General features: G+C 52.7%; 11 protein-coding genes across 11 annotated transcripts; 6 read left to right on the top strand and 5 right to left on the bottom strand.

The window, feature by feature from the left end:
- Nucleotides 1-3,178: 3,178 nt before the first annotated feature.
- On the bottom strand, nucleotides 3,179-5,790 carry SETTUDRAFT_116667 (uncharacterized protein; the record flags this gene model as incomplete). Its single annotated transcript, XM_008028984.1, has 2 exons — nucleotides 3,179-5,675; nucleotides 5,743-5,790. The coding sequence occupies 2 exons, from the start codon at nucleotides 5,788-5,790 to the stop codon at nucleotides 3,411-3,413; spliced, it is 2,313 nt and encodes a 770-aa protein (XP_008027175.1). The 3' UTR covers nucleotides 3,179-3,410.
- Nucleotides 5,791-8,008: 2,218 nt separating this feature from the next.
- On the top strand, nucleotides 8,009-9,393 carry SETTUDRAFT_90911 (uncharacterized protein; the record flags this gene model as incomplete). Its single annotated transcript, XM_008028983.1, has 4 exons — nucleotides 8,009-8,049; nucleotides 8,098-8,291; nucleotides 8,348-8,711; nucleotides 9,120-9,393. 4 exons carry the CDS (start codon nucleotides 8,009-8,011, stop codon nucleotides 9,391-9,393), a joined length of 873 nt encoding a protein of 290 aa, XP_008027174.1.
- A 1,641-nt stretch (nucleotides 9,394-11,034) lies between these two features.
- Nucleotides 11,035-11,619, top strand: SETTUDRAFT_20098 (uncharacterized protein; the record flags this gene model as incomplete). The annotated part of the gene is made up of 2 exons (XM_008028668.1): nucleotides 11,035-11,166; nucleotides 11,227-11,619. The coding sequence occupies 2 exons, from the start codon at nucleotides 11,035-11,037 to the stop codon at nucleotides 11,617-11,619; spliced, it is 525 nt and encodes a 174-aa protein (XP_008026859.1).
- Nucleotides 11,620-13,449: 1,830 nt separating this feature from the next.
- SETTUDRAFT_154235 (uncharacterized protein) lies at nucleotides 13,450-13,638 on the bottom strand (the record flags this gene model as incomplete). Its single annotated transcript, XM_008028982.1, has 1 exon — nucleotides 13,450-13,638. One exon carries the CDS (start codon nucleotides 13,636-13,638, stop codon nucleotides 13,450-13,452), a length of 189 nt encoding a protein of 62 aa, XP_008027173.1.
- A 2,060-nt stretch (nucleotides 13,639-15,698) lies between these two features.
- SETTUDRAFT_91360 (uncharacterized protein) lies at nucleotides 15,699-16,671 on the bottom strand (the record flags this gene model as incomplete). The annotated part of the gene is made up of 2 exons (XM_008028981.1): nucleotides 15,699-16,216; nucleotides 16,269-16,671. 2 exons carry the CDS (start codon nucleotides 16,669-16,671, stop codon nucleotides 15,699-15,701), a joined length of 921 nt encoding a protein of 306 aa, XP_008027172.1.
- Nucleotides 16,672-17,047: 376 nt separating this feature from the next.
- On the top strand, nucleotides 17,048-17,371 carry SETTUDRAFT_31819 (uncharacterized protein; the record flags this gene model as incomplete). Its single annotated transcript, XM_008028774.1, has 1 exon — nucleotides 17,048-17,371. One exon carries the CDS (start codon nucleotides 17,048-17,050, stop codon nucleotides 17,369-17,371), a length of 324 nt encoding a protein of 107 aa, XP_008026965.1.
- A 526-nt stretch (nucleotides 17,372-17,897) lies between these two features.
- SETTUDRAFT_90653 (uncharacterized protein) lies at nucleotides 17,898-19,491 on the top strand (the record flags this gene model as incomplete). The annotated part of the gene is made up of 4 exons (XM_008028980.1): nucleotides 17,898-18,070; nucleotides 18,127-18,228; nucleotides 18,274-19,013; nucleotides 19,061-19,491. 4 exons carry the CDS (start codon nucleotides 17,898-17,900, stop codon nucleotides 19,489-19,491), a joined length of 1,446 nt encoding a protein of 481 aa, XP_008027171.1.
- A 163-nt stretch (nucleotides 19,492-19,654) lies between these two features.
- SETTUDRAFT_31817 (uncharacterized protein) lies at nucleotides 19,655-20,626 on the bottom strand (the record flags this gene model as incomplete). The annotated part of the gene is made up of 1 exon (XM_008028773.1): nucleotides 19,655-20,626. The coding sequence occupies one exon, from the start codon at nucleotides 20,624-20,626 to the stop codon at nucleotides 19,655-19,657; it is 972 nt and encodes a 323-aa protein (XP_008026964.1).
- Nucleotides 20,627-21,007: 381 nt separating this feature from the next.
- On the top strand, nucleotides 21,008-23,113 carry SETTUDRAFT_91006 (uncharacterized protein; the record flags this gene model as incomplete). The annotated part of the gene is made up of 2 exons (XM_008028979.1): nucleotides 21,008-21,220; nucleotides 21,254-23,113. The coding sequence occupies 2 exons, from the start codon at nucleotides 21,008-21,010 to the stop codon at nucleotides 23,111-23,113; spliced, it is 2,073 nt and encodes a 690-aa protein (XP_008027170.1).
- A 451-nt stretch (nucleotides 23,114-23,564) lies between these two features.
- SETTUDRAFT_31815 (uncharacterized protein) lies at nucleotides 23,565-24,137 on the bottom strand (the record flags this gene model as incomplete). The annotated part of the gene is made up of 2 exons (XM_008028772.1): nucleotides 23,565-23,899; nucleotides 23,972-24,137. The coding sequence occupies 2 exons, from the start codon at nucleotides 24,135-24,137 to the stop codon at nucleotides 23,565-23,567; spliced, it is 501 nt and encodes a 166-aa protein (XP_008026963.1).
- Nucleotides 24,138-25,485: 1,348 nt separating this feature from the next.
- Nucleotides 25,486-26,319, top strand: SETTUDRAFT_163469 (uncharacterized protein). The gene has a single exon (XM_008028978.1). The coding sequence runs from the start codon at nucleotides 25,501-25,503 to the stop codon at nucleotides 26,290-26,292; it is 792 nt and encodes a 263-aa protein (XP_008027169.1). The 5' UTR covers nucleotides 25,486-25,500; the 3' UTR covers nucleotides 26,293-26,319.
- The last annotated feature ends 485 nt before the right edge of the window (nucleotides 26,320-26,804 follow it).

Here is a 26,804-nt window from a genome sequence, read left to right as displayed (position 1 = left end):
GGGGGGGATGATGGTGGTGGTTGAGAAGGGAAGAGGGGGGGGGGGAAATACCGTTTTTCTGCTTGACATCGATGAAGCCTTGCTCGTTTTTGCCGGACATGATTACTGCTGGGTGAGGTGCGTGTACAGCACGGTCAATCGAGTTGGGGGTTTCAGACTTGAGGGGTTTGTGGTAAAAAGCGCCCTTTTTTTGGAGAATCGTCAGGTCGAAGTGTAGAGCAAGAGGTAGATACAGTGGTGTTTCGAGATATGTTACAACGAAACTGCGATAATTGAAAGTACAAAAAAGACTCCAGACGATTCATTCCATAGTGTTTGTATACTCGTACATCTTTGAGTTCCCGTGGAGCAAAATCCGGCGTAACAATGATGCCTTTATTACCCCATTCTTCGACCCTGTCTTGACGTCAGCGATATCAAGGCGTCAGGAAATGCATCCATTGCAATCAAGATAGACATATGAGCCATGAACATAGTAGAGGCCGACGAAGATTTGCGAGTATCAAGACTAAACGTGGCGTTGAGTCGATGGTGACCTCGTGGAGATTGAAGAGTGTCCATCTCCTACACGTGCTCACTCCCCAGACGCAACCACACTAGTCCCCATGCATACTAGTCTATCTTCCCCAGTTCACCCAGTCGTCTCCTCCACGTCTACAGTATACAGTATACAGTACCCACCGTGCATACGCATACGTACGCGCGCAGACTCCATCTTCACCGCTGCAGACTGCACACGCAACACGCATCCACCACCAGGCCGTAACGTTACCCCTCTGCACGCGCACACACCGCCCCTAACGTCTGCATGTGCATGTATGTGCATGTGCATCTCCCTCCGCATCACCTACGCAACGCCTCTTGGCGCTTTTACGCCCAAAACCGCCCCTGCAACCCGCGTCTCCACTGCCCCTCCCGCCCCCGTCGGCGGTTCCCAAACGCCGACATGCCGACGCCAGTCCCATCCCACGCGCCCGCCAAGACATTGAATCGCTCCATCTGTTTCGGGCGCAGACAAGAAAGGCAAAGAAAAACAGGCTACGAGCAAACGAAGTCGCACGCCGGGCCTTCTTCTTCTTCTTTTTTTGGGAGGTGTGTGCTCGTAATACCCCCGAAAGCTTGATCCTTCCGGGCAGACAATAAACTGGATGTGGGAAATGCAAGTGCCCAGAAAGGGAAGGAGAAGAGAGAGAGAGAGAGAGAGAAAGAGAGAGACTCGTATGCACGTGTGCCCTGCTAACGACTTGCTGATGATGGCTGTTGTCACATGAACCACGGGATTGCGCACTGGGTGGACGGAGCGCGGATATGCGCGGGTAAGCTTTCTCCCGGCTTGTTTCAACGCAGCCTCATTCTTATTTGACTTGGTATTTGCTTCGGCCGTTGGGACAATATAGGAGCAGGGAGTAGGGGGGATGGGAGAGCGACAAAGGGAGGACAGAGACAGAGAGAGGCAAATATGCCGATGTCATTGCGCCGCCCGGCTCGTAAGACGGACAGACGTGCTAGCTTTCCAGTCCTACACTGGGCTAACGCTGGGCCCATACGGCACGAACCCTTTTTCTTTTATGGGCCGAGCTACTCGGGGCGCCGCTTAGTCTGGCTATCGTCGTCATTGTCGCGAGTCAGAAGGCGAGAGACGATACGAAGACCGGGCGCCATGGGCACCAGCATGCCTATTCCAAATTCTTGACCCTGATTCAGAGAGCCTCCTGGTCCTTCAACCCCCACTCTTACTATCTCTCTCTCTCTCTGTGTGTGTACATGTCCAGCAAGAGCAGGTCCAGCGACCATGCAAGGATTGTATACCCATAAGCACGCCGCCCATCTCTCTACTGTATAGCCTAATCCCTATCCAGGCATTTAAACTTTCCCATCGTACGAGTAAGTAACCCTCCATACTTCCTAACAGGGCCCATGCCTGTTGCCAAAACCTACCCCATCCTTCACTTGAACCATGTAAATAAAAAGCAAAGCACGTAAGTAAGAGAGAAAGAAAAAGGCCCCACACGTGTCGGAAAGTGGAAATTGCCGAGATCAAAGGAGGATAGATGTTGGGTTGATATTTACAGTGCGTGCCATGTTAATAATATGCAATGTAAAACAAGCTACGAGCAAGGTAGCACTTGGCTGTGCGTGCATAGCAGGAACACAAAGGAGAACGTGCGCCTGTACATATTATCAGCAGCACGAGATATGCAGATAAAGACGAGGACATAGGGAGCAGGAGAGGGATAGAGAGAGAGGCGTAGACAAGTCCGAAAAGTGGAGAAAAGACATGGGAGATGAACAAAAAAAAGTAATCATACACTCCTCGGTACATAGCTGTACCTACAATGTTACATGAAAAGCAAAGACACATATCCAAAAAAGAAAGGATAGACTCGGAAATCAAACCACTCATGCATATCGGCTAATGTAGACAAGGGAGCCTCCGAGATAGTATAGAGAAAAAGTAACCCCCGAAAAAAAGAGATTAATTCAGTGGCGGGAAAAAAACGGTGGTCACCCACAGAATTTCCTTGTACTTTTCCCACCCTACTGCACGGTAAATTGCCTGGTTGACAATGAAAAAGAAAAAGCAAAAAAGCCGGTCATTTCGAAAAAATGGCGGGTGGGGGGGTTGCAAGAATGGGTCGACAGAGAGAAAAATAACGCCGCAAGTGCGCGCGCCCGCCAAGTAGCGTGTAGCGCGTAGCATGTAGCGGGTAGTATGTAGCATGCACATGTAGCATTCTCCGTAAGCAGCGCAGCTATGACGACGATCGTAATAGTAGCAAGGATGCTCGTCTTATGAAGCAAGCGGGGGGTGGTCTGTTCTATTTCATTTTTGTTTTTCTTTTGTTTTTTGCCTTTCTAGGAGCTAGGTCCGATGGGATTGCGGGCAGGACATTGTGGGCAGGCTGGGTGGGATTGTATGGTGTCTTTGTCATGGTCGTCGTCGTAGTCGCACTCGTAGTCGTCGTCGTCGTCGTCATCGTTGCTAGCTGTTGGGTGACGTCGTCAGCATATGCATTGCTGCAGGTTAGTATCAGACTTCAATGCGCGCCCTCCACCAAAATCTGGGGAAGGTCAAAAGCCGCACCATTCTTTAGATTAGTTTACAACGGACTATGTCGGCTGCAGGCATGGCGTTAGTGTGCATATGGGCGCAAAAGTCATGTGTCGAAGCATGTGAGTTTAGGCTGCAGGCTGCTGCATATGTAAACTGTACATTGGTGTTGCTGCCCGTTGCATGTGCTGTGCCCATGTGGTGTCGCGTCATGCCGACGCACGTCCTTACATCTATGTGTGGTCCAAGAAAAGCACCTGGCGTAATGTAATGCAATGCTCGTCTGCTATCCTGTACTGTACAATGTCCACTTGCATGCAAAGCAGGAATGTTTGTAGCCAATAGCCACACTTGGCTTCTATCCCTGCAGCCGCTGGCGAATCTCAGCGACGACATTCCGGATGCGAGGCTCCTTCACCTTCTGCTCAGCTCGGGTGATGGCGTCACCTATCTGTAGGATATCTCGTCCAGCTTCGCAAAAGTCGGACCCTAGACACAGCAATGTGCCGGTAGCCACAAGCGCGCGGTACACGGCTTCGGAATCCGTGGCGGTAGTAAGAATCTTTGATAGGTCGTCAAGGAGCGACAGCGCACGGTCCGCATTGTTCTCTGAATTGAGAAGAACCGAATAGTTGATGTACAGCGTGGTGAGCGCAATGATCAGGTTGCGGTTGGCCGACGAAAGAAATGGTGATACCAAGGGGTGAATATTGTCAAACTCTGTGCTGGCGAGAAGCCTCCCCTTTTCCGTCTGGAGCAGATTGCTGAGACACCTTATCGCCATCATGGTGTTGTTTGGCGGAGACGACCCAGTAAAGACCCCTGATTCGATAAGGTTTGGCAACAAGTTCTGCTCAGGGGACACGAGGAACGCAGCCGGATCTTCAAAAGCGAGCACCAGCCGCAGCAGATCAAGCGCTGGTAAACGCTTCTCGGCTGGCCATTGCGTTGCTGCTTTGACCAGAAGCTCGACGCCGGTGATGTCAATGCCCTTGCCATTGCCCTTTTCCAATGCACTGACAGTGACACTCAATTGCTCAATATCTGAAGGGTTCAGTGAGATGCCTTTTTGGCCATCGTCAACTAGTGCTTGGTTGAACTCTGTGAGCTTCTTGAAGATAATCTTGTGGTTTCCAGCTGTGATAGGGAGGTACTCCTTTTGTGGCAGTATTTTAGGTGCCGGTGGCGTAGGCCGTGGTTCCGATGATACCTGGTTAGCGTCTCCCGGGCGGTACCGCGCGTCCGAGCCCCATGGATCGGCCCCTGGCGCCTCACTTTGGCCTAGGGTTGCGCCCCGTGTGTTCTGAATAATGAAGTTTGCGACCTGGTCTAGGTACGTGAGTGGCAGCTCGTTGTCTTCAATGAACTTGCGCGCGGCTTCATAGTGGTTCTGGTTCAGGTTGTAGGGTAGCTTCAGCGGCGGCTTGCCGTCTTCAATGTCAACGTCGAAGACATAGTCGTACTCTTTGCCGGCATGCGAGATCTTGCGGCCCCCGCTTCCAGCCGAATCGACCACTGTGCCGACATTTACCCACTGGTTCGCTGCTGCCGACCACTGGTATGCCGAGACATTGCCGTTCATCTCCCTGATCATCTGGACTTGACCTTCCTTTGTGCCTGATCGCTGTGTGAGGAACTCGGGCCCTGGCAGCTGCTCCTTGTTGATGTTACCCACTGTCTGTTGCGGAATTGCCGATCCCTTGACGTCGTCGTTGAATTGCTGGATCTCCGCCTCGGTAGCGTGTCGGGTGGGGTCGCGGGTGAAGACGCGCGCAAGCTTATCGCTCGCACCAGTGACAATGTCGCCATTCTCTTTGCACACAGCCACGGTCCATACTGAGATGGCCGGGTGGGTAATGGTCTGTATACATTGGTTGTTTTCCCATATGCGCACGGTCCGATCTTCGCCGGCACTCACGATGCCGCCGTTGGGCAGGACGGCGAGTGAATAGATGAAGTTTTCGTGGCCATGTAGCTCCGCCACCTGCTTTCCAGTGAGTGTCCACAATCGTATCACAGCGTCGTTGCCTGCCGAGGCAAATTGGGCGCCCGAAGGGTGGTTGTCTGGCAATCGGCACAGAGCGCGGACGACCTCTGGCGCCTGAATGGAGCGCACTGGCGACGGCGAGCCTGCAATATCGTAGACGCGGATCTGCTTGTCCGCACAGCCGGTGATGATGGTGCTGGCGTCAAAGGCAAGGACGGCCCATACCGACGCAGTATGACCCTGCAACACGGTCGATTCGCCCCACTTGCCAACTTCCCACAGTCGCGCTTCCATGTCCCAGCTGCCACTGACAATGTACCTCCCATCCTGGCTAACGTCGAGGGCACAGACATTGTTGCCATGTCCTATGAGGAGCGCGTCGGCGTCGGCATCGAGGTTCTTGCTGGGCGAGCGTACGTCGATGATTTGGTCCTTGCCGCCGGAGACGACAAGGCCCTCAGGAAAGGCCGACGAGGGCGGGACGATGGCGAGCGAGTTGACAAACTCCTTGCCGTGTGTCTTGATGGTGCTTTCCCATGCTGGCGGGCTGGTCGACTGCAGTGCCCACGCGCGTACGGTAAAGTCTCGCGACGCAGAGACGATGGACGAGGGGGACGGAAACGCCACGCTGCGGACCTACCGTGGGCACTGTTAGGCTGCTTGGCTCTCTGTGTGTTTCGTGCATCGTCTGGGCTTGACTCACATCGTCCTCGTGGCCGCGTAGAGTGGCTGATAATTTGAAATCGGCCATGGTTGAGCGGCGCGGGGTTGGGTCGAGGCGGGGGGAGCTCAGCAAGGGGGGGTGTGGGCGGAGAGAAACAAGCGCTAGTCACAAAGTGTAGACGCGCGCATCAACGAGAGCACACGGTCAAGTGACGCCGGCTGGACCTGAAACTGCGTGCGTGCTTGGAGGGGTGGGTGTGGTGAGCTGCTTGTCTTGTTGTGCCTGTGCATGGCCTATCGACGTCAGCCCTTGGCGAGGCGGCGGGCCCGCCCTCACCCCGGTCGCTGCTTCCCCCTTCCACTTCCCCCCCGTTATGTCAGCGCCCAAAGCAGAAAGTACGTAGCCGATGCTCGGCTCGGCAGTGGCAGCAAAAAAAAGTTGCCGCCACCACCACCACCACCACCGTTCGCTCAACACCAAAACTCGAGACCTCGCGATGGCTGCTGAAACACGTCAATTGGAAACGACGGGCGCCAGCCCACGTACGGCTGAATCGCAGCCGCGCTCCTTTGTGTTTGTCTTGTTTGGCTGATGGCTAGGATTGCCGCCGACAGGGTTGCCAATCGTGTGGCCTTTTACTTCTTCCTCAGCTTGTTCCTGGCACGTCGAGACTGCAAGCGAGTCATCTCACCATCAGAACAGATCTGGTTTCCACGCGGCTGGAATGTGGCTGGCCACCCACGGCTCGGTTGGGCCCTTTTCCACGTGAAGCCTTGGCCCTTACGACTTCGGACACGGAGACGGCGGAGGCGGAGGCGTCGTCTACCACGCGTCTTCAGGTGTTGCCACCCGCCGACCGTCGACGCGCATCTAGCCCACGACGACCGTAAGACTGAGCCATGGCTCTGGCTGCGATTCTTGCATCTCCGCCGTCTTTCTAGCCCGCATCCCATGGCGGCTCTTGCACTTGTCAAATATGCGGGGTGCGCGAGACGTTTGGCTCGCTCTCGCACGCGACGGCTCTCAGACCAGACGCCAGCCCGGTTGAAACTGGAGCAGAGGAAAGTCGACGCGCGGGCATAATTTCTTCCTCTCCTGTTCGTGGCCAGATGCAGCAGCGTTTGAGATGTGCTTGGAGAAGCACGGCATGCAGCAGCCCCATCAGCAGCACCAGCACCAGCAGTACCGCCAGCTGCAGCGCCGCCGCCGACAGCTGCAGCTTGCGTGGCGTGTGGCCGGAAGACGGCGCAAAACGAGCAGGCCTCGGTGGCTCGATGGTGGTGGTAGAAGTGGCATGGCCATCTCAACACCCCCCCGCATGGGCATCGAGCAAGGACTGCTGCGCCCCGGAGGACGGCAGATGCGTTTCGCCGACTTGTCTGGAGTCAGTCGGCCAGTTTCCTGCGGTAGCCCTTTATGCGCGCAAAGCAAATGAAATTGGCGTTGGCTGTATGTGCATTACCCAGGTGACTTGCCCTTGGCCAGACCCATAGAGTCCCCTGCGCCTCGCATCCATTGCCATTGCTGCCGTACGTACCGCGATTGGAGATGGCGCTCGGCACGGCGCTACATTAGCCTTTCGCGTGACATTGCTGACCCTGTCGCTCTAGTAGAGAAGCTTGCACAGGCCAGTGAACGCTACGCCCAAGCCAAGCCGCTGCGTGTGTTTGGCACAGCGTTGCGTGTCAGCTCGATTTTTGGACCGCCGACAGAACGAAGGGACACCCTGTGACTTGGCTGGACGCTGTCCATGGGCCGCCCCATGTCATCGTCGAATTCAGCAAGCCGCCAGCCTGCCATGGCGGCAACCATCTGGGCAACCCTACCTACTACAAGAGGGCCAGTGTCCCGCTTCAATGCAACTCCATCATCCATCCTGCTTACACCTTGCTCTACACTCGCAGACGTGTGCGCGCCCATCCTACTCCTACGCATCCACGCACCGCCTACACGTACGAGTAGGGCTTCAATCGTCTCGGTTCAACTCTTAGCCGGCCACGGCACCCACCGCTTTTCGGTCCCCTGGCTCAGCCCTACCAGAGACTTGGATCCGCACGGCGCTTCCGAGAGATCTTCGCCGACCCCTACGTACCCCTAAGAAGCACTGTTGCGTAACGTCAACATCGTCACAACTGCGCCGCCGCCGTTGATCTTGGAAGCCTTTTGCTTTTTCCTTTTAAAGCAGGGTCCTACGATCATCTGCTTCAAGAAGGCTTCATCTGCCACCTCCAATTCACAAAGGCACATCAGAATACTCTCTCTTTCCCACCGACACAGCAAGTACATAGTCGTACACACTTCCACCATGGACGCACCAATGATTGAACTCAAGTCTGCCCTGGCTTCGTAAGTAGCATCCTGCCCTCGCGCCCAGCCCCAGCTAAGTCCCCTCAGACTGTTTGAATGCGGCAAATACTCAGATCTGACCATTGTTTGTGGAGCCAAAAGATACCAGGTGCACCGCCTACTCCTCGCAACCAGATCCACCTTCTTCGAGGGCGCCTGTCGAGGCGGCTTCAGAGAGGCAGAGAGCGGGGTCATTGACCTGAGCGAAGATGACGCGGAAGCGGTAGAACACATGATCCACTGTAAGCAGCGTTCGGCAGATGACAATGCCACGGGCCATGCTGATGATGCATTGCAGACTTTTACCACATGGACTACCTCAGCAGCAAGAAGCCACTCTCGCGCCGCTCCTCACAACGCTCCAACCGGCCTGCATCGTCACGATTCTCGCGGCCAAGCCAGCCCAAGAAACTCAACCTCGCCGCCATCGAAGACCCGTTGCTGGCGCTTGTGGCCGCAGCCAACAGCGCAATGCCATCGACGCCTCCGCCAGAGGAGCAGCCGTCGCAGGGCGTCGACGCCTTCGCCAAGATGCCGGCATCGCCCATGGCTGCGCAGTTTTTCGAGGATGACGACGTCGAGAGCGTGCTCTCCGACACGGAGCTCGATGTGGAGTCGACGCATCTCGTCACACACGCAAAGGTGTACGCAATCGCAGAGAAGTAAGTACCACGTTTTCCGAGTCAATGTGCATGTTGCCGCTTGTTTTGGGCCATGGCAGCCCCCTTAGCCTGCAGCGTGGCTGTTCGTGTGCATGAGCACCATCTGGTTCCCGTGATGGTGTGCATTGCACGGCGTTTGCAAACGCCGACTCACCCCGCCGCCATGTGCGTCACCAACTCCACGGCGCAGCCAATCAGCGCCCGCGGTGCACGGCCTCTTTGGCCGCGTCCACAGCATGCCGCCCGCCTCTTCTCTGTTTTTTCTGTCTGCGATGACACGCTCGGCCAATGGCTGCCATGGCTAAGCGTCGAGAAAGCGCCTTTGAAACAGACCGCGTCAGCGTTCTTGTCCTTCTCCAACCATGACACGACTACGCATGACATGCATTGGCTAACCGTTCGTTGCAGATATGGCATTGCTGGCTTGAAAGCGCTTGCGCGTAGCAAGTTCATCGAGCAAATCGACCTGCACCTCGGCAGCTCAGAATTCCCAGAGGCATGCCAAGAGGCATACGAGTCCACCTTCCACACGGACCGCGGCCTGCGCGACGTTATCATCCAGGCCTTCCGCGCCAACCCTGGCCTCTCGCTCCGGTCAGACGTCGAGATGATGGTGCGAGAGACGCCCGGCCTTGCTTTTGAGCTCTTTCGAATGGCTAGCGGACTTCCCGTCTCCTCGTGACATGTCGGTTGCATCTTGTCCTCGATGACTCTGAAACTTCCAATCTCCCCTCCGCATCTGATCGGTCGTGCCAAACACCCGTACCGCAGAAACATGCATAGGGCCACGCTGTGCCTTGCCCCCGTTGGCTTGCACACTCAGCCCCTCGGGGTATCCTGCCAGGTCCATCCCTCAGTGGCAGAGAGCCTGCAGTGGTTGCAAACCTTAACGCGTCACACGAGTAGTTGGCCTCTCCGAGATGGCTCGTTTCACACAAGCCACATTCGACAGTCAGTGTGAAGCGGGGTTGAGCATGTCTCACCAATTACCTTCAGCTGCGCATACACTCGCTCCCCCGCTGCAGCCAACCACCCGTGGTGCAGCTGATTGAGCCTAGTCCGAGACTAGGACTGTAGATTTCTTCTTCTTACTCTTTTCTTTCTTTTGAGCGTTTTCCCTGTATTACTAGAGATATCATTAGCGAACTTGGGCTTTGCCGCCCACCAATATCATTTCACATCACTCACCTGCCGTGCAGCACTTGCTTTTCTCGGCTTCTGCTTGCTTTTTGTTTCATTCTATCCAGCCAATCACAGACAAAAGCCTAGTGGCAATCCTCTTCAGCTGCAGAGTCGTGGGTGCATGCAGACTTAACGTGTGCGCATGCCGCGGGCGTCGTGTAACAAGCAGACATTGGCCTCCCGACAAGTGTTGCCGCTGTTCCGGTCTCGCCATGTCAGCCCGGAGCGCTCACCGTACGGCTTGGCACATTGCCTCTTCCGCCCACTTAGATTGATCAACGTCAGATTTTAGACGGAATGCGGGGCGGGACGCCTAACGAGACCTTCAGCCTCTCTACGCAGGGACGATCTGCAAACTCCGCTTAGACCCCTATTTCCTGGTCCTACTACACGTCTCCGACCAGACACACGAAACATCAGAGGTGTGTAATACCTCAATTTTTCCCTTCCTCAACACACTCTAAACCCTCTTTTTAGCCTCCATTTGCTTACTTGACACGATGCAAGCTAATGCGACAGCTGTGCTAGGCTAAATGATAGCCCGCTCGGAATCCGCAGCATACACATAGGGTTAAACAAGGGCGATCCATCTACTTCAAGTATAACGTTGCATTTAGGCCTCATATGGACCCTTGGGGGCCTTGAGGCCAGCACAATCGGACTTTTATTCCCGCTGTTCCCGCCTTACATTGCTAACAGCCCGTGTGGGAAGCCTTAAACAAGTGCTAAAGAAAAGGGTCCCGTAATCGTTCGGAGACCGAAATGCTCGCAATCATGGTGGATCCATGCCCCTCCTTACACTTTGCCTGCTAGGTACCTGCGCATACCTGTATCCTTAGGCCATCTGATTCGATATTGCGTTTTTGAGGCTGCAATGGGGCCAAGAGATGAGGCAGGCCATGCTACCATTCGAGCGTACCGTACCACGTAGGTAATATCGCGAGACGTTAGGCGTGCGGTCGGTCGACCGTCGGATAGTAATACGGAGGAACTTTCTGTGACAGAGAGGGCGGAGCAAAGAGGACGCTGGAGGAGGTATAAAGATGGAGTGGTATCTCAGCAAAAGCCAGACCATCATCACCATCTCGCCTTGTTTACCTCAATAAACACACATTCCATCCATCAACAATCATCGCCCATCATGAAGTTTGCCTTTAGCCTCCTCGCGCTCGCCCTCCGCGCCAGCGCCGTCCTGGCTTCCGCTGCCCCTGATGCCAACGCCGAAGCACTCAGCGAGCGCGCCTCTCTGATCGAAGAGTGCGGCGAGCTCGGTGTACGCTCCTTTTTCCACTCCCCAGAATCTCTTCCAGAAAAAACTAACACACTCTCGCAGGTCATGACGGTGCCCGAAGGCGCCGACCCCTCCAAGTACCGCAAGTGCGCCGACCACCCTCTGGGCGAAAACCGCCGTCTCTACGAGACCTCATACGGCACGCCCGACGCATCGCTCGTGTCGCGCGCCTTCTCCTCGCCCGACAAAATCAGAGGTGCTGCAGACATCTTTGCCCGCAAGGAACAAGCATGCTACTACGACGCCGGCCTCGGCTGCTCGGGCAACTACTGCTGGAAGGCCTGCGGTAACCCCGGCGACGGAAAGTGGTGCTGGACTGCTGCTGGTGATGGCGGCGGTGCGTGGCTCCAGTGCGCTACCTTCAACGACTGCAAACAGGATGCTGCGTGTGGAAAGGGATGTGTGGCTAGCAAGGCTTGTGGCTGTGGCTGTTAAACTGATTGATTGAGGAGAAGGAGAAGAAGTACGGGAGGGGGCAGGGGTCGCTCATTTGTTGGAATGGAATGGAATCGCGGTGGAAGAGGGGCCGCGGGGATCTGGGGTGATGATGCGGGGGGTTTCGGTTTTCGTCATGGCGGCCGTGTAGTGCGTTCTTGATCGATAGAGTGATGGGAATGCTATTCGTTTCCTCGTGGTTTTATTGCCCCCCCCCCTTTTTTTTGCGTGCTTCGTTTCGTCATGTCGAGATATGTGCTAGTAGTGTTTTCAGCAATAGTCGAATTCGCGCGTCCCCATGGCGGTCAGTTGGTTGACATGTGAATCTTCCTGGATGAGCTATTCAACACTGATAGAAGAGACAGCTATTCTTAACCACATTTGTTGGGGGGGGGGAAGACTGTGATACGAATCCGATGATTTTTTTCTTCTTGAAATCAGTGTTTTTTTTTGCTGTATTCAACGCTCCTTGGTCAAGCAAAGTGTCTTTATTTTGTTGGGCTCCAAGTAAATAAGCAAACAGTACATGGCTTGCTTGCTGCAGCTGAGAACACAGCCACTAGAAAGTGTAATCCAAGACTTGTAGTGTACAAAGCGGTTGAAAACAATGTAGCCTGATTTCGAGCTCTCGGGCCGTATCTGGTCAACAGCACCTCAGTAGGAGTCGAGTTGAGTCGTTTTGGGCACGCGTGCAATGCCGGTTATCGGTTTGCTCTTAGGACAAGAAGACGGAGCCTCGTCTGGTCAGCTATCCAGATTTGTGAGTGATAGTGAGAACTCGGTTTGATACCTGCACATGTCAGCAGATGGTCAGTGTCAGTGGTCCACTTTTAGGCTTCGTATCCAGGCTGATTCTTCCATGTCGAGTATGGCTCAGCTTGACCAGCCCGGATGGAAATTGAGATGATGGCACCAAAAAGGACTTCAGCCCGATTCTTGTTGAAGCGTCGAATCGGAATGGAAAAACGGTGCATGGTCCTTCGGCGCTATCCTGCGTTCTGGGGATCTTCTCACCGGGGGTAATGGAGCACTCTTCCTGATTCGTGTTTGTCTTAGCAGCCGGGGGTTGGGCACTAGTATTCCAAGTAGATTTAACCGGCCTTTTGATGCTTCGAAGCATCCGTCACCAACACCGTTTTCCGATGTCTGAGGCTGTTTTGTTTGCGGATTAGATATGGCTAAATGGTTCATTGAAGCTCCTGCATAGTTTCGCTTCTAATTTCCGGAGCCGAGGATGGGTGTAGCCTTTTTGCATTGTTCAGAAAACCAGGGATGATGCGGCTGTTTTGAGGGCGTGGCGGTTATTCCTTGGCAGTTGTCGAAAATGCTCTCGGTTGATATACACTACTCCTAACGAGATCTTGCGGGACGTGAGACATCTTGTTGAAGAAGTCATTTAGTTTGAAGTGTGTGGAGTGGTGGCGATGGCAACAACAATCCTGGTTCTATGGCCGTGTATCCGGGTACATGGTCAGGACGTGGATCCATGGATAAAGGGAGTATTCCAAATTACACTTGAATGATGGACCAGAAAAAGGGTAATAATCCTAGGAACCGACACGCTGTAGGAAAGGAATTCGTCAGGTATGAGAACTCAGATATCGCTGGTAGGTTAGGTCATAAGCACCAGCATGTATGGGTGACCTTGACTCAAAAGGATTCTCAGCCAGATCCGTCCAAACGTGTAGAAAGATGGGAGGTCCAGGAGATGTCCATGTCTTGAGATGTTCCAGGGTTATTTCTGTTTTTGAATGGGCCCATTTCTTCGTCCTGCTCAGATGTGGCTACCGGTGACTTTGGAATCAGCAGTGGCCAGGTAAGGTAAAGGTACTATGAGGCTTGGAAGGTGAGTGTGACTCGATTCGTACAGGCGGATCCAGAGATGTTTGAAGTAGGAATGACCGAGCGTGGGATGTCCGGAGAGCGCACGTGCCCATAACGATTGCTTGGCGATAGAGTATGAAGGTCAGTCCATGGGGCATCGTAGTCGTCGAGGTTCTCCTGTACTGAATTCGGCATTGTTCGGATAACTGCACTTCAAGGCGTGTTCGTTAATGGTGAGTCTCCATTCGTGTGGTCCGGTCAAGAATATTCGAGCGTTCATCTCAAAAGGATGCTTTAGAGTAACTGCAAGTTTCGCGCGTTTCCAATGATCTGGCTGCTCTCCACCAACCCTCCCTCATCCAGCTGACTTTAACTTTTTCTTCCTTCAAGTCTCCTCTACTCATTTTCCATCCTGTAATAGCGTTCGTATGCGAGAAAGACTGGATTTGAAGCGTCGAAACTGTCGTTCGATTGATGCGGCAGGCCCCTCGACAGCGCATGTCGAAGTAGTTATTACAGCTGTGTCAGAAACGGGACCTGGGGCTGTATTAAAGGACGGTGATGATGATGGGGACCCGATGTTGGTCTAGTACTAGCTTGGTTCGCGCTTACACCCTGCATGGCCAAAATCTCCGCGTTCCGGACTTTCGTACCTATCATCGAGTCAGAATGGCCGGTTAGCCTAATAATAGTGTTCCCGTATCCGAACCGTTTTTGTTCTGGTGACGCTCAAAGCATGCACCAAAGTGTATACAATGCAGCCCCCGTGCCAATCGTTTCCCAGCAAGGGCAGGTTTCCACGCAGTGCCGCTGGCATGGCTTTCGTAGTGCAAGCTCGCAATGAGTGTATCTCTCGCGTCTCCTTCTGGTCGTTTCGATTAGAGTGCTCTTTGACGATACTGCGGTTTTGCGTGCTTCACATTTTCGCCTAGCTAAACCATGGCGCCACAAGTCGGAAGAGTTGAAGCAATTGTACGGTACCGATGCTGAGTCTTTGCGCTGATATGTCGTCATCCCTTCTTTGGCTTAAACACTGTCAACGCTAATCAGTATTGGGTTTGTTTCTTGTCATGAGACTGCGCCATCCAATATATGCTCTGACGAGTCTATTCCGAATCTGGTTTTACATGTACCAAAACTGCTAGTTGACGTATGCAGGTCCATCACACAAGATATTACGCGCTGTGCCGTCGCAGGAGTTCTTCATGCGTTTTGAAGGGCTTATTAAAGCATGGAAATGTTTACCTGAGATGACTTTATTGCACAATGGCCATTTTGTCACTGAGAGAGCGAGCGTTTGGGAAACTCTATCACTCTGAATATAACAGAAAAGGCTTAACTAAGAACGGGCTCTAGCGATTAGACTGATGTTCAAAAGTAAATCTCATCCAAAGTCTTAGTAGTGGGGGACTTTGGGTAGCTTCTTCATATTAGCTGATGGCTTTGACATCCCATTCTGTCTCTTAGTGGCGTGATCATGGTAATCCTTTAATTGAGATTGTGTAAACATACATTTTCTTCGTACATCACTGACTTGCAATCACTCGCTTTTAATTAAAAAGACGGATCACTCGGCTTTGAGTGATATTGAAAGATAGAGGGTGTACACAGTTAGGTCGCAGGTGTACAGCATCTCTACTAAGCCTAAACAGGCTAGAATGCAAGAAGGAGCCTAACGTCGTTCCGCCCGACCCGGAGAAGCGGCTAAGCGGACACCTTAGCAACGAGCCTTAGCACTTGCTTGCATTGGCCTAGAATTCAATGTACACTACGAGGTTAGCATATCTCAGTGACTGCAGACCAGCTTTAAGAATGCTGTCAAATGTGTCAATTAGTTGTTAATCAGAAACAGAACATGCAAGTTGCTTTTGCAACACAACAATCGATATTGTGACATGGCCCACATTTTGGCAACATAGCAACAGCTGGAAAACCAATCATACCCATACTTGGATGAACCGTTGGACTAATATCTTACGAGTAACTCACAGTTTACAGGGGAGGAGATGATACAAAACTCAACTTCAAAAGATACAGCAATCGTGGATTATCATTAGTCTATCGTGATTTTTTGGTATCATACCGGAATCCCAACATGAAGGTTGAGATGATTCCGTCAGTCATAACCATTCCCATACCCGTTCTAGTTCAGAGAACGTTTAAGAGGGTGGAGAAGTAGGCACAGGGACGCCAGGAGGACAGTGCCTTTTCCTTGAGTTAGCTAAATGTCAAGAGGATGGAGTGTGAGGAGAGTCTTACCAGTGGTCTCCGTGGGGCTGGCAAGCCTCGGCAGGTGCGGCGGCAGAGCTGGTGGCGGCGGCAGCAGCAGCAGATGCAGAAGCCGGTGTAGCGGAGGGGCTAACGGTAGGAGAAGGGGTAGCAGTGCCAGTGGGGGACGCCTTGGGTGGAGTGTAACGACCAGGGCAGCCGACGCCAGGAACAGCAATATCATAAGCATATGCCTCAAGAGCAAAGTACTGGATCGCATCGCTGTCCCTTGCGGCAAAGGTAGCGTTGTTCTTGGCCAGGCTCAGGACGGCGGGGTACTTCCCATCTTTGCTCTCAGCGTAATGCTCCACAGCACCCTCACCAACGGCAGGAACGTGGAGGAGACGGTGGATAAGGTCAGATCCCCAGAAGTAGTTGGTGGCACCGTTGGCCACGTTGTAGCCGAGCATGCACATGGCCTCAAGGGGTTTGCGGATCTGGTAGGAGAGATCACAGATCACAGTCTCCGATGTGGCGTTGGATCCACGCCAGTGACCAGCCCAGCCTGATATCTGTCAGCAAACCATCGTGATTGAGATGGAATCGAGGCTGTTTACCATCTTGGCTGCAGTTGCCATCGATGTCATCACATCGGAAGAGGATACCGGCCTTGTCACCGTCGGCGATCTTGGTGTACCAGCCAATTGGCTCACCGGTGGGAGCTTTACCAAAGTACTTGGTGTAGATCTCAGAGTCGTGGCCCCAGCGGAGGATGTGATCGCGGGCATGGCGAGCTAGAGCGATTGCCTCGTTGAAACCCCTCTCCAGCATGACGCGCTGAGTGACATTGCAAGAGCCGTGGATGGGGAAGCTGTCAACGGCACCCACGTTCCATGTGGTTGTACCAACAACAGCTTGCACGTTGGCTGTGGTAGCGACAGTGGTGTCACGGACGGCGATGGGTCCAGCCATGATGGCGGAGGCACCAAGAAGCAGGAGGGCCGAGGCACGAGCAGCCATTGTGAGTTGACGTGAGGGACTAAATTGAAGTCTTGGAGATTGGAGAGGCAAACCAGTGTTCAGTAGAAGTCCCAAGAGGCTGGATGCTGGAGAAGGATACTTGCAGACGAGCTGCAGACTCTTTATATCCTGCCTGGTTGGCCTCACACCAGCGGGTACTGCTCGTCTCGGTGCTCATATTCCGAGCTGGCCTTGAAAATACGCCGAGATGTAAAAGGAAAGATCGCCCAAACCGCACAGTCCCAGGGACATTCCTGATCTATCACCAGTCTGGAGAAGCCGATACTACACTACGCGGACCTGGAGACGATCTAGTGCTTGGCCTGACGTACAGTCGGCATGATGGAACTTGGCATTTGTTTGCGTGGGGTCTGGAATGCATATTTCTCCGCTCAAGACGTGGGTTGAGGTGTGGCTAAGTACCATGATGGCCCCCAATGGAGAGAAATTCTCACTACCAAGAGCCCAATTTTCGGGAAGAGTGGCTGGCTTCGGGAAAGCTGACAGTGATACCGTGGGTCATCGCTGGATTTCAACAGAAACATTCCGCATAGCATTCACTGTTGGGTGTCACAACTATCATGAGGCTCGTGGTGTTGATTTGTACTATGCATCCTTTGGCCCTGTGCAAGCAATTGTTGCCAAGTTATGTCTTGTGCTGTATACCCCCTACCAGCTCAACCGACGGCCGGACGGATAGACAGAGAATTCGCGCAAATGATTCCCACTCTGGCCCTTTCCAGTAACCGACGTGTTATTCAACAAATTGTCAATCACTACTCGCGTGATAGCAGTAACACTGACACGCTCCACTAGCCACGCACCATAAGACTTGGCCAAGTCCTCCGCCACTCTAGTTCTGGCGCGACTCCCGCCGCCCTGCTGCATACAATTAGCGGAATCGGTACCTAGAAAGACTAAGTGCACGCCTTGATTCGATGTGAGTTCGGATGGACACACATGCCAAGGGAAACCATCCAACACGGTACTCAATGCCAAGCGGATCCATGGCGCCTCCCGCCTCAATCCATGGCACCCGAAAACTTCTTCTGTGTCCCGAATGGCCCTGCGTTGCCCCGTAATGCTGCCTCGACTCCGCTCCGCCCGCCATGAACAAGCCTCGACCACAATATATCAAGACGGTTGCGCTGGTGCACCTCTGACCGCTATATTCCAGTCGGCTCGCTCGTTTGGTATATTCAATTGTTTACACCATGCCTTCGACTATGCGTGCCGCCCTCTCGACTGCGGCCCTGCTTCTGGCAGGCTCCGTGGCTGCTCAGACAAGGACGGCGCCCGTCACGACACCTGTGGCCAGCCGGTCGGCTACAGTCTCGACTATGTCGGCGACTACCACATTCACTGCCGTATCAGAATGCCACCCACACAAGACTGTTCTGTATGTGGCCCATTCTAGAGTGTCGGAGAGAGACTGCTTGGCTAACACTTGGACAGTTGGTGCATGGCTGATGGCAAGGAGTACCAGGTATCTGGGCCAACGGCCACAGAACAATTCCAGGCACAGTACACAGACTGTCACTCGCACTCGTCTGAAATGTGATTCTGAGTCGCACACTGTACGAATCTTGCTAACTCCACCAGGTATTGTGTGGACAAGGCTGGCAAAGACGTAAAGATTCTGACCGGTGGCGCAAGCGACGAGTCGCACAGCAACGGAGAACCGCATAGTGAAACCCCCGCAAATGGCGCAGCAGACCAGCCACAGAACAATGGGCAGCACTGCCACGAGCACGCTGGTATCCCGCACTGCGTCGGTGGAAGCTCCGGTCCAGTCTGTGACGCCCCTAACCGTAACTACCACATTGGTCTTCGAGTCGGCCTTCTCTTCGTTATCCTCGTTACCAGCGCCATTGGAGTGTTCACTCCCATCCTCACCAGAAAGTTCAACCTCGTCGGCGACAACAACATTATTTTTGTCGTCTTGAAGCAGTTTGGTACTGGCATCGTCATCTCGACTGCCTTCATCCATCTCTTCACTCACGCCCAACTCATGTTTTCGAACGAATGCCTTGGCAGGCTCGCATACGAAGGCACTACGGCGGCCATCTTCATGGCTGGCCTATTCCTTTCCTTCTTAGTTGACTACCTTGGTGCGCGCTTTGTACAGTGGCGCCAGGGCAAGCATGTTGCTAGTAGTAGTACCGAGGTTTCCATTGCTGCAGGGGGAGACAAGACCACCGGGGGTTCCTCCGCCCCTAGCTCGAACCACGAATTTAGCCACAGCCATGGTCATGCGCACGGGCCCATGCACCAGACTACTCCCATGGAAGAGAAGATTAATGTCATGAACCTTGAGGCTGGTATCATCTTCCACTCTATCCGTAAGTTCGCTCAGCCCCCTAAATTACGACTCAACTAACGCACTTAGTCATTGGGATAACACTTGTTGTGGCTAGTGATGGCTTCTTTGTTACCCTCTTCATTGTCATTCTTTTCCACCAAATGTTTGAAGGAATCGCTCTTGGAACCTGCATTGCTGAGCTTCCCGCGGCCGCGGCCGGTACACTACAGAAACTCATCATGGCGGGTACATTTGCGCTCATCACGCCCATTGGTATGGGCATTGGTATCGGCGTGCTCGATCATTTCAACGGCAGTGACCCCAGCACTTTGATTGCCATTGGAACACTCGATGCTCTTTCCGCTGGAATCCTCACATGGGTCGGTATCGTGGAGATGCTGGCCAGAGACTGGATGCACGGCAAGCTGATGAGCGCAGGCCCAGTCAGGACTGTCTCTGCGATGGCTGCCTTGGTTGCCGGACTAATTCTCATGAGCGTTCTTGGCAAGTGGGCCTAAGAATAGCATTGAACGGATATTGAATTGTACGATGTCGAAGTTATGACCTTACGCCACTGCATTGCGAAACGGGACTGAATTATTGTAGATAAATCGGGTCATGGTGTAAACTGGCCTTTGGCGTATTTCTCTCTGCAATATAAGCAGGTAATGAATGCATCTACTAAAGTATTGTTCCTTTCATACTCTGCTTGCCGAAGCTATCCCAGATTTCTGCGTTCCACTCTTGAGTGCCTCGTTCACCGTCATGGTGTGCAGGGCTTTCATTTAACAGAATGCGGTATGGTTCCCCGACGTACAGTGGGCTCATGGCGCGGTATGCTATTGACTTTGGAACTGCTTCCATATCGCCATTCCTAACGGTATCCCTCCAAAAGTCTAGCATGTTGATCAGATTGAGCGGTCCATGCACAACAGCATCTCTGTGACCTTCCACCTCTCTACACCACTCAGGCAAATAGTGTATCTTGTGCGCGTTGAAAGTCAAAGCAGAGAAGCGAAACAACGAAGTTGGCGTCTGGCAAAAATCTCGTTGGTACTGGCCCGTCGGCAGCTGCTTTTCTTCTGGCCTAGGCGGCGCTTTTATCGCATTCTCTGGCGTGAGTTCTCGCTGGAAAACCCAGTTACGACGATCAGTCAAAGCGATGCCATGGTGGTTTGAAAACGTCTTTTCAACCCCCACAACGAGCATTTCTCCGCCGTTCTTCAGTTTCTTGGGCTCTGCGCTGACAAGTTTGGTCGTCTCGCGGACTTCTTGTCCTACCCTCAAAAACGCATTGCGGTGTTGTGCCCACTCCAGCTCGCCTCCTGCCCACATTCGGCGTGTAAATGGGCTAAGCGGATTGACCGTCCTATCGGTGCCATCCAAGCCTAGCTCAGCTTCGATAATGGAGGGGGTGAAATAAATGAGATGGTATCCTGGTGGAACGGGCGTCCCATTTGGCGGTGGATTGAACGACGAAGGCGTGCGATTGAGTGTTATGCTGAGAAGCTGAAGTTGGTTTGCATCCAGGAGTTGTTTCCGGATGGAGACTGGGCCTTGCTGGAAGCGAGTGAGGAGCTCGTCACATGCTTCGGATGCCGAGGCTTGTTTGCGAGATGTTGTTGTGAAGAGCCGACGGGCAAGGTGCGCCATGATCAGGATTATCTATCTGGGCCTTGGAATCTGGCATTTGAGCTGCCCTACCAACTTTAAGCTGCTGAAGTGCAGTGTAATGAACGACGCATCATGCGTGCTTAATGCCGACGCATAGCCGATATCGATAACGCTGTTGCTTTCACTCAACCCAGCCACAAATCCGAGTATCAAGAAAGAAGAAACAGTGGATAAATCTGCCTATGCATTAAGCATGATGGCTAACTAGTCTGAATTATCTCAAATAGTCTGTGATCCTTTCTTCAGCAAGCGCATTCTATAGGTTGTGTCGCGCGACTCTGCCAAGACACCAGCCGCTGCCTAGTAAAGACCTGATAACCGACTTCGGCTTCTTTCAAAATTCACACTTCGGCTTACAGAATGTCGGAACCGCCGCGCAAACGAGCCAAGTTGGCATGTGTCACATGCAATGCGCGACGAGTCAAGTGCGATGTCACTGAGCGACAGCCGTGCAGTAACTGTACTGCCGGCGATGTGCAGTGCGAGACACGGGAATCCAGGCGCGGCAAGCACATCAGAAAGCCGCGAGGTGAGGCCGAAGTACGAAGCAGGACGTATGTCGAGATACCCAGGGTACTGTGCATGGGATTCAGAGGCTAACCTAAGAGCAGTCCGCCCGATATATCAGCTTTCAGCCCCCAGCGCCACGAAGATGAGGTCGCGGCATCACACGTGCTGGCGTCCTTATCGTCCAACTTTACTAGCCCCGCCAACACCCACACGCCATCCGCCAGCAGCCATCATCACTTCACCGCCCCGCCTGTCCCGCAAGAGCCACAGGATGATATTACAAGAAATGAAAGCCAGCAGGACGATGCCGTGTTCCTCGGTGAGTCCAGCTCGTTGCGTTACGTGACAGAGGAGCCGACCGCTGCCGCCGCCGGCCGCCGGGAGTCTTGCTTTCGCCATGCCGTGCCTACTGCTGGAAGAGCAGATTCACATGTGCCAGAGTGGGAGGCAGAAAGACGCATCGCGAGGAAGAAGGCCTTACAAGCAGAAGGAGCATTTTCATTTCCCCCTGCCGCTGTCCGACAAGAGCTACTAGAGGCATACTTCAAATGGTTCCACCCGCATTTCGCCATCCTTGACGAAGAAGATTTCTGGAACTCCTACCACCACTTCGAATTTTCGGGCTTGCTCTTACAGGCTATGATGTTTATTGGCGTGATACACTGCAACGAGTCGACGCTTAATAACCTCGGGTGGGGCAATCGTCATCGAGCAAAGTGGTTCTTTTACATCCGGGCAAAAGACATTTACGACGCGACTTTCGAGAGTAACAAGATCATAGTAATCCAGGCTCTATTTATGATGAGCTTCTGGAGAGCTGGCGCCCTCCTTGAAAAGGATGCTCGGCATTGGCTTGGAACGGCTATCAGTCTATCGGAAACTCGGGCGCTACATCGCCGTGGGGGAAATACAGAAGAAAAGCTGACGAGGGTCAAGAGGAGGCTCTGGTGGGCAATCTACGTCCGCGAGAGACAATGTGCAGCCGCGCTGGGCCTGCCGTGTCGAATACGCGATAAAGACTGCGATATTGAACCCTTGTCATACGCCGACTTCACACATGCCTTCCGGTCATCAGTCCCAGTCGGGGATCGCCGTCGCTCGACTGCCTACGCCATAAGTATGCTACAGCTAGCCGTATTTCTTGGCCGTGTAGTCGATGCTGGCTACTTGCCCGGGCGTACACTGAGACCCGAAGACGCGACCAAACTTCGCGATGAGCTATACAGTTGGAAGAACGACGTCCCCCCTGCAATGCAATTGAATCCCGGTGCTGGCGATATACCGAATCTCCAGGCTAGCATGCTTCATCTAGCCTACAACAACCTACTGATACTTCTGCATCGGACCAGTTTCATCATGGACGAGAACCGCGGCGCAGCAACAGAAAGTAATGTCGCCCTTCAAGCTGCGGCACGCAATTCGCGTATAGTCGAAGACATGCTTTCAGGTGGAAATATCGAGCACGCTCAGATGCATGTCATTACAAACTTATTCAACACGCTATGCATCCATGTGGTAAACTTTCGGCGTTCAACTGGAGTCAACCGCACGCTGGCAGAACATCGCGCAAAGCTCTGCCTGTTGGGTTTGAGAGAGCTTCAGAAGACGTGGGAAGTAACAAACTGGGTTGTGGAGTTGTTTTTTCACTACCTCGACCGCGACACAGCTTCCAGGTTGGCCATGGAAGCAGATGAAGGCGGAAATGCCGGTATCAACAGTCAAGTACCTAACGCGCCTGCGTCTTCCACTGCTTGGATGCAACAGGCAGTGCAAAGTCAAGCCACCAATGGAACTGTGGCTCGCAACATGCAGCCATCAGGCATAGTCACACCCTCCAGTACTAGCCCAAAGCCCTTGTGGACTTTGGATGAGGCAGATCAGTATCTTTTTATGCAGATTGAAAATGACTTTGCGTTTGGTGAGGGTGGACTACAGCAGCTATGCTGGGAGGATTAGTTGGATAATGTTGCGCCGGCTGATTCTGCTCACCGTTGCACGAGCGATTTAGTAGCGTTACTGCAGGTGAGCAGGGGTGTTACATAAGGCACTATTGAGACGAAGACGATCTTGGTGTATTGTCAAGACATAGATAGGTCAATATCACAGTGATGTTTCTAACATATCATTCTGACTACTCCACGAATAACCAATTAAAAAATTTCATGATTAGCAAATCATCCCAGAGGGAACAGTTTTCATGTCAACCTCTATAATTCGTAGAGAATGGTGAAACGCAAAAACACAGCAAATAAAACTACACTGCATTCAAGAAACGCATAAGATTCGTAAAACCAATTGCTCAAAGCAGCAACAGACAATCTATTCTAACCCGACAACAACATCCACACAAACTTCCAGTCTAGCTTCAACTCCATCACACCCCCCCCCTCCCCAAAAAAAAGCGCTCTTACTTCTCCGTGCACTTCTCAAACTTGCCATCCTTCCTGCCCGCATGCGTCCACACACCAATGAACTTTGCATTATCAGATTTCACCGTGTGCTGGTACACAACCCTTGCATCGCTGGTGGGTGTGCCGCCGGTAAACACCGTCTTGCCGTCATAGTTGAGCGGAAAGTGATCGATGTTGGTCTCGCCGGCGTAGCCCTCCAAACCGGGGATTGACTCTGGGTGCGTGAAGAACTCTGGGTACTTGCTGTTGCCGGCTTTGTTGTCACCATTGTCGCGGAGCTGCAGGCCAAACTCGACTGTGTCTTTGATGTACTGGCCGGAGAATGTCACAGCTTGGGTGCGGTTGCGTTAGTATGATTGCGTTGGGGATATGGGTTGATGGGAGAGGGGGAGGGGGGACTTACTGGTGGGCTTCTTTTGGCTCGTTTTGCATTCCCAGTCGTTGGGCGGGAAGCCTTCAATGTTCTTGGGAAGAATGGTTGGTGGGGAGCGCGGGTCTACGGGAGTTGGGACTGCAGAGACTGCAGTAGCAGTGGCGAGGATGTCGAAGAAGAGGTTGGTGAATTGCATGGTGGCTGTAAAAGGACTTTGAAAATGGGTTGGGGAGATGTAGTAGTGATGTGGTTTGAAAGTGGAAATACTGGCTGATTGTGTTGATTGATGCTGATTGAGAGCGAAAACTGAGCAAGCTATATACTTGAGAGAGAATCCCCTGGCCCCATCATGGTCAATCGTTTGTCTCTGATATCTCTTCTTTGGGAACAAGGCGTACCGCCAGTTTCGTCATGATGGAGAAGCGCCTGCTTTTCGAGTATCAGGCCAGAGACTACCTCTTGTGATTCCCGCACTGCCCGCTGGAATACCGTCTCGTATGACTTTCATGGTGTCAACACCAGCACGCTAGCTCTTTTGGAAGCCTATGCTAGGCCTAGTATGGAGGCATGGTATTTCCAAAATTGTATTCTGCCCCATTTTTTTGGCATGGCCTAACTATTTTCCCCACTATACCTATGTAGCTCTACAAACATCCAGCGACAAGGCCAGTGACGTTCGAGTAGCGATTCAGTGATCAGCGTAGGATGCCTGAGTACGACCGAAGCACCTCCGCACAGCATTGGCTGCCTAATTCCCATGCCTCGGAGACCGAACAATACGGTTTCATTTACATCAAGACATGACGAGGTAGCACAGTGTCCTCAGAAGAGGTTGTGGTCGTGTTACGGGAGTCTAACCGATAACTACCAAGCGAAGAAATGGTATATTCAAAGTACATGGCAGTTCAGTAGAACGAGAGGGATTGTAGATGCTTAGCCTGTGGTTTCTACTATGGAAGAGCTCGATGTAGCAACGTGCTAAGCATTGGACTATGCATCTACTTCGGCCACTCCCGCGGAATTTCCAAAAAAACAGTTTGACCTGACGGGTGTGGCGCAGCGTGGAAGCTGCGCAATTATGACGTCCGTTTAATAGGCCACCCACGGCCACCCACAGCGACCCCAAGATGCGGGGCCATTAGCAACGTGAAAGCTTAGTTGAAGATCTACAAAGTGCAGCCTCGGCGGCCGAGATTCGTATACCGACGGGATGCCTAGATACGTTTCTGCCCCTGCACTGTTTTGCAGATGCATTTCACTCAGCCTTGCCTATGTCTCAAACGATTAACAAGGATACAGCATCGCCACCTGTTACCTGTTTGTAACTACATCACGTGATAGACCTGCAGAGAGTCACGTAGTTGCCTAACCGCCGACTACAAATCTTCACACCTTGATCCACTGGGAACTTTTCATCGACATAATATTTCCACTCACCTGCAAATCGAATATCCCGAGAAGCACACCCCATCCTATCTTCCATCATGACGACTACGACAGACAACTTCTTCAGCAATGCCGCAACAAAATACGCCGAGTACAACATCACCTCCACACAGATGTCGGCTGCGCAAGCGTATCTTGAAGGCAAAACCAGCGTCAACCAAGTAACCCAACAACTGGCCACCCATGTCGAAGCCGCCCCTACGCCAGTCGAACTAAAAGTGCGTCTAGACAGTCTCTGGGAATTTCTAAACGACACTGCCGTTGCCCTTCCTGCAGCTCAAGAGCCCATTATCACGTTGCTCAAGGCAATCAAAACGCTACCCCAAGGCCCCGAGCCCGAAGGCGAGGGTAAAGAGCACATCGATCTAGATGATGGAGAGTACTGGAAAGAACTCACAGGCTGGGCAAATATCTGGGCCGACAATTTCAACAGCTACGCCGTCAACCACTCGCGCGATACAAGTGGTAGCCAAGACCGAACAAAAGAGCAGAAAGAGAAAGTCACAAAGTGGAAAAATGCTTGTGAATATGGTGCACGCCTGATTGGGACTGGTGATGAGGCGCTTGCATCGTATGGCGCAGGCATTGAGCGGGCTGCATGGGCTATTGCGTCGGGGCTGGAAGTTGATGTCAGCGAGAAACCGGATCCGGATGGCCTTGAAGCTGCTGCACAGGTATTCCTGCACGCAAAAGAGGCTTTGTACAGTCGCTGTAAAGAGGGCCCCAAGGAGGGTATAGTGAAGGATAAAGCCAGTGTATGGAAGGGTGAGAATAGCTTCACTCTGGAGCGCTGGGCATTCTGGAAAGAGCAGTGGAAGGCCGTTACTCGGAACGAGAGCATTCCTGCTCATACTCGTGGTGTTGCTGAGTCGGCTATCCAGGCTATGGAAGGTATCGAGGGGTAATTTGTGTTGAGGTTAAATTGATACGAATACACGACTTTGAACAAGGTTTATCTTCATCTCAAGTAATGGAATGAGATTGTGTCATACTGTGGTCTCAATGATTCAACTCGGATACCATCAACCACTTGGTATTTCCTCATTAGCTACACAAACAGTATACGCATACTCTGGGCCCTGCTTGTCTAGCGGCACTACGCTTGCCCCTTGAACCAGATATACGGCGTCTCAAAGAGCATTCCGGCGTTTTCAAAAAAAACTAGTGCAGTTCTCACATTCTATCTAACAACCGCTACACGTAAGCCCTACCAATCTCTTGAATACACACTTATTTGGCGTTCGTCACAATTCGGCATGAAACAGGTTTTGCTTATTTGTTCCTGGTGCTTACGTAGGTGTGCAACGCTACATAGCATGTTGACATCAAGCCGCCCACCCTGCATGCACACTACCAAGCTTTGCCCAAACTTCGTCACCACCCACCCACTCGTTGTGCAGATGCAGGTTCAACCACC

This window comes from Exserohilum turcica (assembly GCF_000359705.1).
Source record: "Exserohilum turcica Et28A unplaced genomic scaffold SETTUscaffold_3, whole genome shotgun sequence".
In the NCBI taxonomy this organism is placed as follows: Eukaryota; Fungi; Ascomycota; class Dothideomycetes; order Pleosporales; family Pleosporaceae; genus Exserohilum; species Exserohilum turcicum.
This window is presented reverse-complemented; position numbering and strand designations above follow the sequence as displayed.